The sequence below is a fragment of the Nannospalax galili genome, unplaced genomic scaffold (genome assembly GCF_000622305.1).
Source record: "Nannospalax galili isolate Female #2095 unplaced genomic scaffold, S.galili_v1.0 scaffold1723, whole genome shotgun sequence".
Taxonomy (NCBI): domain Eukaryota; kingdom Metazoa; phylum Chordata; class Mammalia; order Rodentia; family Spalacidae; genus Nannospalax; species Nannospalax galili.
In genome coordinates, this window is record NW_008349072.1 from 427,715 (window position 1) to 441,356 (window position 13,642).

A 13,642-nucleotide genomic window follows, 5' to 3' on the forward strand; every position below is an offset into this window, starting at 1 on the left:
TGGGTATGAGTGAGGTCTGTGTGCAGGCATTGCACTAGTGTGTGAGAATGTGTTTTATGTGAGCATGTGTGTGCACATGCATGTGTTTGTGTGCCTGTGGATGTTTGTATGTGGTGTGAATATGTTTGAGACTACTTGTGCATACATGAGTCTGCAAGAATGAAGTCTTTCTTTTTTTTCTTCATGTTTTTGAGACAGGGTCTCCCTGTAGCCCCAGCTGGTCTGGAAGACAATGAAGTCTTATTGCATGTGTGTTTACATGAGAGTGTACGTTCATATGCATGTGTGTGAGTGTGTATGTCTCCGTGTGCAAGAGCAAGTGTTGGCCTGAGTGAGCCTACATGAGCGTGTGAACGAGCTGCAGGAATGTGCTTGTGTGTGTGAGGGTGTACACATGTGTGTGCTGTCTGTTGCTGTGCTAAACACCAAACCAAAAGCAGCTTGGGGAGGAAGGGGGTTATTTGGTTCACAGGGCACAGTCCATCACTGAGAAGAACCAAGACAGGAACCTGGAGGCAGGAACTGAAATAGGGACCACAGAGGAATGCTGCTGACTGGCTTGCTCCCCTGGCTGCTCAGCTGTCTTTTCTATACAGTGCAGGCCTATCTGCCCAGAGATGATACCACCCACAGTGGGCTGGACCCTCACATCAGTGACCAGTTAAGAAAATGGCTCAGCAGTAAAGAATACTGGCTGTTCTTACAGAAGACCTGGGTTCGAATCCCAGCATCCATATGGCAGCTAAAAACTGTAACTCCAGTTCCAGGGGATCCGACATCTTCTGTCCTCCATGGGCATTGAACAACAAGGGTGCACTTACCTACATGCAGGCAATACATGCATACACATAAAAATATATATTGGTCTTTTTGAGACAGGGTCTCCCTGTAGCCCCAGCTGGCCTGGAACTCACTATGTGGACCAGGCTGGCCTCGAACTCACAGAGATCCGCCTGCCTCTGCCTCCCAAGTGCTGGGATTAAAGGCGTGTGCTACCACGCACGGCTAAATGAAATATTGTTTTAAAAAAAGAAAAGAAAATGCTCCCCAGACATGGCTGCAGACAAAGCTGATGGAAGAAATTCTCAGTTAAGGGTTCCTCTTCCCAGGTGACTACGTTTGTGGCAAGTTGACACCTGAAGCTAACTGTGATGTGTGTGTGTGCTCTCATGTATGTGACAGTGTATGCACATGAATGTGTACATGTGACTTATGTGTGCACAAGTGTGTGGTTGTATGTGAACAAGGATGTGTACTTATGTGTTGTGTGTACACAGATGTGTACATACAATTATGCATGTTCTTGAGTACATGTGTTGCTGAGCCTGTGTGTGTGCACCAGTGTCTACATCAGTGTGTGCATATGATCAAGTATGTAGGTATTGTGCTGTGGATGAGCGTGCATGTATGTGTGTGTATGTCCAGCTCATACACACCAGGAGTGAATGGGGTTTGCTTGGGTGCCATGCCAGTGGCTACCAGCCCCTGTGGGCCCCTTTCTCCCTGGAAGGGAGCTGCTCCCCAGCTGTGTAGGACTCAAGCCAACCTCTGTGGAACATCCCTGTGCCACCTGTGAACACTCTCCTCAGACCTCTCCCAGGGACCTCAGAGCCCCTGACAGCCTTCCCAGGACGCGGCTGTCTCCCTGGCTAAGAGTGGCACATCCATGCGGTAGAGGCTGAGAGAGAGCAGGCCCAGCACTGCTCGGCAGGACCTCTCTGTCCTCGAGTCTCTACCCTGCTCTCCCACCGCTACTGGACTGAACGCTCTGCCCGCCCCCCCCCCGTCACATTCCCAGGTGCAGCGTTCATGAACGTATGCATGAAGACCCGTTCTCCTGCTGTGGGTCCCACCACTGCCCCAAATGTCCTTACAAGGCACTGGTGGGCAAGAAAATGGTGCAGATGTGGCATGTCTGAGAGGCATGAGAACCACCAGCAGAGCACAGCAGGGGCCTGGGGACAGGGCCAGTCAGGGCTTCCTATTGGGAGCCCAGGAAGGCCTCTCGGTGCCTAGACTCTTGCACATCCAGAGCAAGCACGGTCTAGCTCTGAGCCACATCTCTGTCCCTTTTCCTGTGCTTTATTTTGAGACAAAGTCTTCCTAGGCTATCCAGGCTGACATTGAACTGACTAGCCCAGGCAGTCTTTGAACTTGGAATCTTCCTGCCTCAACCCCTCGAGCGGCTGTGATTACAGGCCTTTGCCACCGGCCCTGGCTTCTTGGTGGCTTTTGAGCAGAGACCTGAAGTGGATGAAGGTGATTGGAGAAGAACATTTCAGGCTGTGGGATGACCAGTGCAAAGGCCCTGTGGCGGATGGAGGCTGGACTTGGAGCAGCTGGTGCAAGCTCATGGGCAGTTACGGATGGCAGTGAAGGGCAGTGACTTGGTCCAGAGGGAGAGTGGGCTGGGGTGGAAAGTAGCCAGGGTTACAATCTATTCTGAAGGCAGGAGCAGCTGGATTCTGCTTGTGACAAGGGTGGCCTTGTGCTGCCCTGTTCCTCCCTGTCCCCATCTATACAGAGATGTGCTGTGACCTTCTCATGCCATAGGAAAGTTCCTGGGTTGGATAAATGTTGCTGTTGTTATAATCGCCTTCCTTCACTGCACAATATAGTCTCTGCATATATGCAGGTTTAATAGCCTTTCTCTTTTGTTTTTTATTTTTATTTATTTTAATCATCATACTTTTTAAAATTTAATAACTACATGATTAGAAGCTTTTCACTACAGCTTTAACATATTCAGTAACACACTCCAGAACAAGAGTACATCTCTTTCACAAGTGGGTGCAAGTTTCTAGGTTCACAGTTGAATTAGTTAGTTATATATTATTGAACTCAGTATAAGCCCCCGGAGAGAGGCCTGTGGGTCGATTTTTTTTTTTTAATTTTTATTATTTTTATGTGTATGAGTGCTATATCCTGGACGTAGGTAAGTGCACCCGTGTCGTGAAATGCCTGTGGAGATCAGAAGAGGCTGTGGGATCTCCTGGGACTGGAGTTGCAGACAGTTGTTAGTTGCCATGTGGGTGCTGGGATTCGAACCTGGGTCTTCTGCAAGAACAACCAGTGCTCTTAACCGCTGAGCCATCTCTCCAGCCCCTAGCCTTTTCCTTTTAAAAACAGATCTTTCCAGGTGTGGTGGTACATACCTTTAATCCCAGCATTTGGGAAGCAGAGGCAGGCAGATCTCTGTGGGATCTAGACCAGCCTGGTGAGTCCCAGGGTAGCTGGGGCTACTGGGGCCATTTTATGAGTGCCTGCCTGAATGCATGTATGTGCATCACATGCATGCAATGCCTGCAGAGACCAGAAAAGGGCATTCAATCCCCTGGAACTAGAGTTATAAACAGTTTTGAGCCCACCATCTGGGTGCTGGGAATTGAACCCAGGTCCTCTGCAAGAACAGCCAGTGCTTTTAACCGCTGAACCATCTTCCAGCTCTTCAATTTTTGACTTTTAAAGAGGTGCTTAGCACTCTACTAGGAAATGTTGGATTGGGAATTGCTTGGTCCTGGATTGGAAGGTGCTTGGTGCTTGGTCAGGAGTGCTTAGTACTTGGTTGGGTGGTACTTGATGCTTGTTTAGAGATGCTAGGTACTTGGTTGGGAGCACAGTGCTTCCCACTTCCCCACCTGGGCTGGCACAGCGTATACTGTTTCTGGGATCCAGTTAGCCTCCTCCGCCTTGGCTGTCCTTATTGAATGTTCGAGTCATTCGTTTGTGCTCTTACTGTTGAGCTCTCCCCTAGAAAGCTCTCACTAGGCCGTCTGCCACCTCCTTCAGCCCCCGATGAAGGAAGGTGTGAAAGTGGGGTGCTGCTGGGAGTGGGGCTAGTGGAGGGGAGTTGAGGGGAGCAGCTTAGCCTTCCTTCCGGCTCTGTAGGAGCCCGTGCCGCTGTCCCCCACAAGAGCCTCCCTCAGATGTGGGGACCCCTGCCCCAGCCTCCATCAAGAAGGATGACTGTCATCCACTTGTCTGTCTTAGTATACACAGCCCAGGAGTGGCAGAGAAGGTGCTAGGGCCGGGAGGACCCTGATCCAGCCTGGGGAGGCCCTGCTGCACAGCCTGATGAGGGCTGCAGGGACTGCTGGTCTCCAGGTAAGGTAGAAATGCATCCAGTGCTGCCTTGAAGCAACAGCCCCGCACCACGGCCTTGCGAGGGCCTGCTGCCTCATTTCTCCAGGGAAGTGTTGATGTCCTGAGTCTTGGAGCAGTGCAGGAGCCTGCATGGGCCTGTCCAGCTGAGCCAGCAGCTCACCAGTTCCCCATTTAAGGAAACAGCAGGCTGTTGGGAACCTGGGAAGGAATGTGAACTACTAACCCTGTTTCCCTGCCTGGCCTTAGTGCTGGGCCACAGTGCTCACCTCTAAGTGGGTGACAGGGCCCTGGGCTCATTCCAGGCCTATGGGGGTGAGGGAAAACAGGGAAAGGAGGGAGGGAGGGAGGGAGGGAGGGAGGAAGGAAGGAAGGAAGGAAGGAAGGAAGGAAGGAAGGAAGGAAGGAAGGAAGGAAGGACTGCCCACACCACAGGTCCAAGGCTGTCCCACCTCTGGGCTCCGAGCCACTTGGAGAACCCACAGGAACCCTGACCCTGCTGGCACAAGGTAAATCATCCATGTGGCTCTGGCCTTCCCTGGACATCTAGGCTGCTGTCTGGGGCTGCCACTTGGCATATGTGCAGTACAAGTCCTCCTGCCAGAACCCTGACTTCCTCATCTGTCTAATGGGAGCAGCAGACTGGCTTTCCCTGCAATGGTTGACACATAGGACAGCGTAGGGGACTGGAGAGCCATCCTGTGAGTCTGATGCAAGGGCTTATCCCCTTCTCCCTGGGTTACACGGCTCCCGGGTCAGCTTGGGCTTGGCCTATGTGAATGACGTTTTAAACCTCTGACAAAATGTTGGGTAAGGTGAGGGGAGACTAGCCTGGCACTGGAAAGAATATGCTAGAAGTTAAGGACTTGGCAGGCCTATGAACCTGGGATGTCAAAAGAGTGTCCTGGTACTGCATCTTACAAGGACCAGGAGTGGGAGGTGGGTTCCTCAGGGGGATGCTCTGACACTGTCCCCTTCTCTACAGAGATGGACGGAACAAATTGTTCCTGTCAGCTTTGTTTCCCATGGACTCCTGGATGGGGAACCTGTGTGCCAAGGCTGGCATGGTTCTGTGTGGGCTCTGCTCAGCATATGTGCACACCCTGTGGTGATGATCTTTGGGCACTGGTGGGGTTGGGACCTGCCGTGCCAGATGCTGGTGTCTGGGCACCCAGTGTTTGCTCACTTGGTCTTGACAGGAGCCCACAGAAGGACACTCCAAGGAGTAGGGTGGGGGTATCTTGTACCTATGTGACACTGGCCCCTTGTTGAGAGTTTGACACATAGATCAGCAAAGCCTCCTCCCCACAGGCCCTTCTGGGAGTCGCTGCTGTTATTTCACATACATCCACCATGGTTTGTTTTGAGACAGGCTCTCACCATGTAGCCCTGGCTAAGGGCTACAGGTCTATTATGTAGACCAGGTGAGCCTCGAATTCACAGAGATCCACCTGCTTCTGCCTCCTGTGCTGGGATTAAAGCTGTGCACCACCACGCCACTGGCTTGTTTTGTGTTTTTGAGACAGTCTCCTACGCTGGTCTTGAAGTCACTGTGTAGTCTAGGCTGGCTTTGAATTTGTGATCCTCCCACCCAAGCCTCCCCAGTGCTGGATGACAGACGCGTACTGCTACACCCAGATCAACAAGAAATATTTCTGAGGGCTGGAAAAGTGGCTGGGCGGAGTAAACTGCTCCCAGCACTGATACCAGGCAGCTAAAACTGCCTGTAGCTACAGCTTCGGGGTACCAATACCCTCCTCTGGCTTCTGTGGGCCACTTCAGTCACACACATTCATACACATACACACAGACCCCGACCCCGCACTTAAAAATAAATACAAATCTTTAAAATAAATCTTAAAAATAAATCTTAAAAAATATTAGGAAGAGGGAAAAGTAGTCAGAACACATCGTTAACCGAGAGCAAGCTGGCCACGTGTAGAGCCGTGGGCCTCGTGGTAGAATTCTGGTCAGTGATGCCCACTGTCGATTATGTGTGTGGTGGTTCGTAGTCACCCTAGGCTGCATACATTTTCTGTAGCTCTGGGGATGGAACCTGGGGTTCTGTGCATGCTGTGAAAGTGTTCTACCACTGGGCTACAACCCAGCCCCTTTATCCTTAAGGATACATTTTACATTCTTTTTAAAGGCATGTATTATTGCTGTGTGTGTGAGAGAGAGAGAGAGACAGACAGAGGGAGGTATGGGTGGGTTGTATATGTGTCATGCGTGTGTGTGGAGGTCAGAGGGCAACTCTTAGGAGTTGGTTCTCCTTGTTGGGGCAGGGTCGCTCTTATTGTTTCTTCTACGCTGTGTACTCTAGACTGGCTCACCTGCAAGTGCCCAGGCAATTCACTTCCCTTTAGGAGTGTTGAGATTACAGACATGTGCTGTGGTGTCTGGCTTTTTTACATGGCTGTGGGAATTGACCTCATTTCTTCAGCTTTGAACACTTGTACAACAAGTGTGTTTACCCATTAAGCCATTTCATCAGCCCTACATTTTATGTTTTTTAAAATATTTATTATTTTTATTTTTTATGTGTATGAGTGTGTTGCCTGCATGTATGTAAGTGCACCCGTGTCCTGCAATACTGCGGAGGTCAGAAGAGGGTGTCAGATTCCCCTGGAACTAGAATTACAAATGGTTGTTAGCCATCATGTGGATGCTAGGAATTGAACCCCCAGCCTCTGCAAGAATAGCCAGTGCTCTTAATCTCTGAGCCATCTCCAGCCTCTAAAAAAATAAAATAATTTTTAAAAAAAAGAATATGTTCCTAAAAGATGGGCATGGTGGCACATGCTTGTAATCTCAGCACTTGGGAAGTAGAGGAGGCCGGAGGATCAGGAGTTTGATGCCAGTCTAGGTTACATAAGATGAGAGAGAGAGAGAGAGAGAGAGAGAGAGAGAGAAACACTTCAAGCAACGTCTCTCCTTTTCATGTATTAGAATTTCATACAATATATTTTGATCATATTCACATACCCCTCTCTCAACTCCTCCCAGATCCATTTCCCCCCTTCCCTACCCACTCAACTCTGTATCTTGTTTTTTGAGACAGGATCTTCCTGTAGCCGCAGCTGGCCTGCAACTCCCTATGTAGACCAAGGTGGCCTTGAACTCACAGAGATCTGCTTCTGCCTCCCAAGTACTGAGATTAAAGACATGCACCACCATGCCTGGCTCATCTTTTTTTTTTTTAAAAAACACATGGAGTCCAAATTGTGCTGCCTGTATACTCTTGGGTGTGCAACCTGGTCTTGTAGTTAGGATTCTTGGTTTTCATCTGTTTCTATTTTGATCCCCCAACCTGAAAACCCAAAATCTGGGTCCCTCAAACCCTAACCACTGGTATCTCTGGATGAGCTTTTCTGGCCTGCATTAAAGAGTAGAGCCAACTCTCAGATCTGTTGTGTGTTCTCCTCTTATCCCTGCCTCCTCACTAGGTACATGTACTGGACAGACTGGGGGGAGACTCCCCGGATCGAACGGGCGGGAATGGATGGCAGCACCCGGAAGATCATCGTGGACTCTGACATTTACTGGCCTAACGGGCTAACCATTGACCTAGAGGAACAAAAGCTGTACTGGGCTGACGCCAAGCTCAGTTTCATCCACCGAGCCAACCTGGACGGCTCTTTCCGGTGAGTACCCGGCAGCAGGGCACCCGTCCCCACTGCACCTCAATGCCCCAGGGAGTTCAGAGACCCTTTCTAACTTGGGCCCTCGGCTCCTATCTGAAGCCCTGGGTAATGAGGATTCCAAGGAGCAGGAATAGAGCACAGGTCCCAGGTGCTGTGACTGTGTCTATGGCAACTTGGAGAGCATCCTGCCAAGATGGGTGGAAAGGGACACACCTGAGTCAGCAGCCAAGGAGCCATTTACTAGGCGCTGCCTCAGCACCAAGTCTTGGTTGATCTGATTTTTGGACTGTGGGAGTTCTTGGCCTGGGGACATGTTGAGAGCTAGTGCTGAGGGTTCATCTGAAGGCTTGACTGAGGTTGGGCAGGCTGCAGTGCCTCCTGGACCTCTCACATGGAATGGAACCATCCATGTTGGGCTGACCTAAAGCACCGTGTCCTGTCCTCCCTGGGGTGTGTGGCAAGGAGACACAGGCCCCCCTGGTCAGGGCCTGGTCTGAGATTGGGAAATGAGGCCAGTCTAAGGACAGTGGACATTGGGAGCAAGTGATTCTCCGGCAGTAATGAAGGGTGAAAAAGCCGCCAGCCTGGCTGCCCTGGGCGAGGGATCATGGCAAGTTAACACGATGGTGGTAGTGGTGGCTAACCCTTCCATAACACCAACTGTGCTAGGGACATTTGCCAGTTCCTTCAGTGTCCACACCAACCCCATGATGCATTTGATGCCAGCTCCCATGGTGGTCATAGGCAGGGAGTCCTCAAGACCACACAGCTAGTCAGAGCCCACTGCAGTGGGACAGTCACTAAGCAATCACAGGTTACTGGCAGTGTCCAGTTCTGGTACTGTTACCGGTGTCTGTAATCTCATTAAATGTGATGTCTCCTGTGTGGATCATTCTGAACACACAGGAGAAAAAGCATTTTCCTGCTGTTGAAGATACAGACTGTGGCTTAGGGAGTAAGCGAGCACGTACGACCGGCCAGATTGCATTAGTTTACACCCAGGTTTCTCCAAAGCTGTTTGTCTGCGGGTGTGGCTCCTTTCTTTTTGGGGGAGCATTTTGCCCCTTTGTGTTTCTATCACAGGCAGGAGAGGCTAGCTGGGAGTGGGCAGTGCCCGCGCATGCCAGGAAGGGCTTGCTGGAGTGGCCCTGGTGGGGTGTGCCTCACAGTTCCTTTCCTTTGGTCTGATATACACGGTAAGGTCTGCGGAGACCCAAGGGCCTTCAGAGCAGGGCAGAGCTGATCTAGGCTTCCCAAGCACTGAACTCTTTTCCTGTCCTCTGCAGGCAGAAGGTGGTGGAGGGCAGTCTCACGCACCCCTTTGCCCTGACACTCTCTGGGGACACTCTCTACTGGACGGACTGGCAAACCCGCTCCATCCACGCCTGCAACAAGCAGACTGGGGAGAAGAGGAAGGAGATCCTCAGCGCCCTCTATTCACCCATGGACATCCAGGTGCTCAGCCAGGAGCGGCAGCCTCCCTGTGAGTGTGGGTGAGCCATGGGCTGGGTGGGGCTGGGCTGGACTGGACTGGGCAGTAGGTCCAGGTGAGACAGGGCAGGGCTCACAGGTAGCTGGGGCTGAGTCAGGTGGACCCTGGGGTAGGGTGCAGGTGGGAGGGGCCTAGCAGGGCAGGGGGGCCTAGTGAAGCTGGGTGGGGCTAGGCTGTGCAGTCAGATGCAGAGACTGACATCTGAGGTCCCACCTTAGACCAGATCTCTTCCCTGCATAAGCCTGCATACAGGAGGCCACCCTCCCAGAGGGAGTTTGCTGGGCTGGGTGGAGAGAGAGAGAGACAGAGAGACAGAGAGAAAGGACCAGGGATGGATATTTCTAGCCAAGCCATTTTATAAGATTTGAACTTAGAACTTAAGGGTGGGCCCAGGAAGAGCATCTGTTTATACAGGGAGGGTGAGTTTTCTGGACTGATTTTCTGGGCAGAAACGTCATGGTTCTTGAACCCTTCTTCCACCTTGATGCAGCCCACGTGCCACTGCCAGTGTTGGGAGGGCAGAGGTCCGCTGCAGGAAATCCTGTTCCAGTTAACTCTGTATTTCAGGGGTGCTGAGTCCTACTTTCCCCAGGCAGAAGGAGGTACTAGAAACTATGTGCAGGTCCTGAGATTCTGCCATGGGAGTGTGGTGGGAGACCTTCCTGGATGTAGATCCTTTAAAAATGTTTTTTTTTTTCTTTTGTCTTTTTGAAACAGGGTCTCTCTGTAGCCCCAGCTATCCTGGAACTCACTATGTAGACCAGGCTGGACTCAAACTCACAAAGATCTGCCTGCTTCTACCTCCCAAGTGCTGGGATTAAAGGTGTGCGCTACCACTCCCGGCTCTAAAAATGTTGTTTTGTTTTTTTTGCCGGGCATGGTGGTTGCACACCTTTAGTCCCAGAACTTGGGAGGCAGAGGCAGGTAGATCTCTGTGCCTTCAAGGCCAGCCTGGTCTACATAGTGAGTTCCATGCCAGCTGGAGCTACAGGGAGACCTTGTCTCAAAAAGACCAAAGATAAAGGTTTTTTTGTTTTTTGTGTGTGTGAATTCATGGTAGGGAGCCTCCTTCAGGATCAGGGCAGGTCTGAGCCAGTTTTGAAGACAATTCAGGCCACCTGAGAGGCTGAAACCCTGCAGTGGTGAGGTGAGGTCAGCAGGACCTGTGAGGAAAGGGTCCTGATGTCATGAGACAGTGGTATGGCGTTGAGCCTGAGGGACACCCAAGGGGTGTCCTGGGAGACAGATGACGAGGTGGTGGGATGCTGGCTCATTTGGAATGAGTGGCAGGTCAGGGTAGGGGCCACATACCTTGTACTGGAACTCTCTGTCCTGTCTCTACTAGTACACACCCGGTGTGAAGAGGACAACGGTGGCTGCTCCCACCTATGCCTGCTCTCCCCGAGGGATCCTTTTTACACGTGCGCCTGCCCCACTGGGGTACAGCTTCAGGACAACGGCAAGACGTGTAAGGCAGGTGAGGCTGCGTGCCAGTGGGGGTGTCTGACACTAGCTTGGCCGATCCCCAGAGGAAACAGCGTGGCCCTTTCACAAGGTCTGCTCGCTATAGCAGTCTGAGCACTGCTGGCTCTGTGCCAATTTCACCCCAACAGTGAGCAGCCGGGGTTCATGGTCAGCTCCAGGCCCCGTGTCTGACAAGTGGACCAGTTCACATATGTCATTAGCTCCTGGGAACCTTGGGTCCCTTATAATAAAGTGATGTTGTACTGGCTGAGCCCACCATCCACAGGCGATAACATCCTAAAAGCTTACTGTCATGGGGCTGGAGAGATGGCTCAGCGATTAAGGGCAGTGACTGTTTCGATTCCCAGCTCCCACATGGCGGCTAACAACTGTAACTCCAGTTCCAGGGGATCCGATGCCCTCTTCTGACCTCCTCAAGCAGTGCATGACTTGGGTGCTATTAGATACATGCAAGCAATACATTCATACACATGAAATAATAATAAAAAAATTATATATATAAAGAATGGCTGCTTTAGCTGCTGCTGCATGGGAATCTGCTGTGTGCCTGACGGTCTTTTTCCTCTTCTGTACCGTTTTGTGCCGAGTGGATGCCTTTCACGCGGCATTGTGAGTTCCGCCATGTGACTTGGTCTTAGTTCTCTCTCATCTTTGCCCCACGTTTTTCCGCTCATGTCCTCCTGTGGAAGTCATCCCTCTGCATTAATGCCCGTGCGCAAGTGTGGGTCTCAAATTCATGAGCTCTCTTCATGGCCTCCCTTCGAGTCACACGTGCTGCTTCCTTTGGGCTCTGGCCTTGCTCCCCAGCATTTGCTGCTTGCCGGCTCCCGGTGCCACCGTCCTGCAGTGAACATCATTCCCAACTCTGTCGAACTGTGTTTCCTGCTGTCGGGTTCCTGCTTTTGGGGCTCCTAGGGGACCCTCCTAGTGCCAATATACCTAGAGGAGGCTGCCTAGCCTTGGGGATGAGTCAAGGATGCGAGGCCTCTGGGGTGACTCAGGGGCTTGTCCCCTGAGGGGTGAGGAAAGCAGACATCTCTATGGCATCTCTAGGGTTTCTGCTGGGCACAGAGCCTGCTCCCCACACCGTTTCCTCTCCTGGGGACAGGCAAGGGAGACCTCAGTTTACTAGACCAGCCGGTTTCCAACACTGCACGATGTGGCACAGGGTCTTGGTGAGCAGCTGTCAGAAACAGTCTTCTGGTATCCGTGTGCATGGAGGGAGTCCCTCGAGCTGCTCAGGCACAGCATGGGATCCTCCATCTCCGAGGGTGGTCTCCTGGTCCCTGTGTGCTCTGCAGTCTGAAGCTCACACCACAGACACCTGTGGGGTCGCAGAGCTAGATGAACAGCTAGTCCTGCCCCTCCGACGGGAGCTTTTCCAGGCCCAGCTGTCAGTGAGGACAGCCAGGTTCTCAGTGACTCAGCTGTTGAAGGGCCATGTTTCCCACCTTCCTAAGAATTCTGCCTCCTCTGGAGACATACTTCTAGAAAGATTCTGTTTGGAAAAAGCCAAGCGTGCAGGAGAAAAGCATCTTGTGTCATTCGGGGCCTACTTGGGTGGGAGTGTGCGCCAGACTGAGGGTGTCCTCACAGCCGGTGGGGACTTTAACGTGCTGAGCTCAGATTTTTCGGAGTTGGCTGCAGATTCCCCAAACAGGATGTTTGTCAAAAGGAGGGAGATGTTCCCAGATGAACAAAGGGGGCACAACCCAGAGTCTTGTTTTGTGTAAGAATGGGATTGAGGGTCTACTGTTGTCTGTAAATGGTGTCCAGCCTGGCCTCTCTAGAGGTCCCACTGACCTCTGTCTCCTTGCCCTGGATCCCTTGGCATGTTCCTAGGCTGCTGGGGTGGGGAAAGAGTCAAAAATCAGAATCAGAGGAACATAGTTCAGTTGGTAGAGTGCCTGCCGAGCATGCATGAAGGCCTGGGTTCAGTTCCAGCATTTATAAATCAGGTGTGGTGGAAGCAGCGGTTTACACAAGTAATCTCAGCACTCAGGAGGTGGAGGCAGGAGCATTAGAAGTTGTTCAAGGTTATCCTTTGGCTAAGTAGCAAGTTTAAGGCCAGTCTGAGCTATGAGAGGCCTCGTTTCCAAGAAAACAAGAGAGTCTGGGAGGAAGGGTTCACCCCACAGATGCTTTCTACAAATTTGAGGTGCTTAAAAAATATCTTTTCATGTTTCCTGATCCAGGAAATCCAGGGATCTAGGATGAGTAAGAAAGGTTTCTGTTCTTGAGGAGTCCAGGGTCTCCTTAGAGAACCTGCACAGCCCCACGTCTCTGAGTCTGAGAGGCAGGCTTGAGTGGGGCTGGAGTCCCAGACTGCACGGGAAGACCAGGCTATGTTCTGTCACCAGTGGACCATGTCCGTGTCCCTTGGCATGCATAGGCTTGCATCCTGGAAGCGTAGTTCTATGTGGAGATGGCCTGCTGAGATGTGATGTGTACTGAGTACAGAAACCACCAGGATTCAGTGGCTGGTTGTGGAGGGCAAAGCAAAGAGACCACAAAATCTTGTCATTTGTCACACCTTTGAGATCCTGGTGGTCAGAGGCCTGGCCAAGGGCACAAGGGTGTGGTCAGCTATCAGCACCTGGGGAGTCCTCACAGGTATCAGGTACAAAAAGGAACTCAGATGGACAGCGGAGGCCAGAGGCCATCCAGGGAGTGTGCGGTGGAATCCACGGGGTCTCCCATCCCAAGGGTGACCAATGGAGGCCACATGGGGAGAGCTCCAGAAAAGAGATCGGAAGGGAAACAAAGACGTAGACCCTGGAGACAGAAGCTGTGCTGGGGAGACCGTGAATTTCCCACAGGGAGCATGGGATGTGATGGACACTTAGGCCACGGGGACTGGCGGTAGATGGCGTAACTTACTCTGTAATTAAGAGCCTCATAAAGGGTTTTCCAGGTGTCG

General features: G+C 51.7%; 1 protein-coding gene across 4 annotated transcripts in view; it reads left to right on the forward strand.

The window, feature by feature from the left end:
• The window catches only part of Lrp5 (LDL receptor related protein 5), a 104,698-nt gene that overhangs the window by 24,135 nt on the left and 66,921 nt on the right, over positions 1-13,642 (forward strand). For all 4 annotated transcript variants that reach the window (XM_029569998.1, XM_008846303.2, XM_029569997.1 and 1 more), the window contains 3 exons: positions 7,548-7,745; positions 9,032-9,228; positions 10,583-10,714. In XM_029569998.1, coding sequence (XP_029425858.1) covers positions 7,552-7,745; positions 9,032-9,228; positions 10,583-10,714 — 523 coding nt within the window. In that variant the 5' untranslated portion in view covers positions 7,548-7,551. The remainder of the gene's footprint in view (positions 1-7,547; positions 7,746-9,031; positions 9,229-10,582; positions 10,715-13,642) is intronic.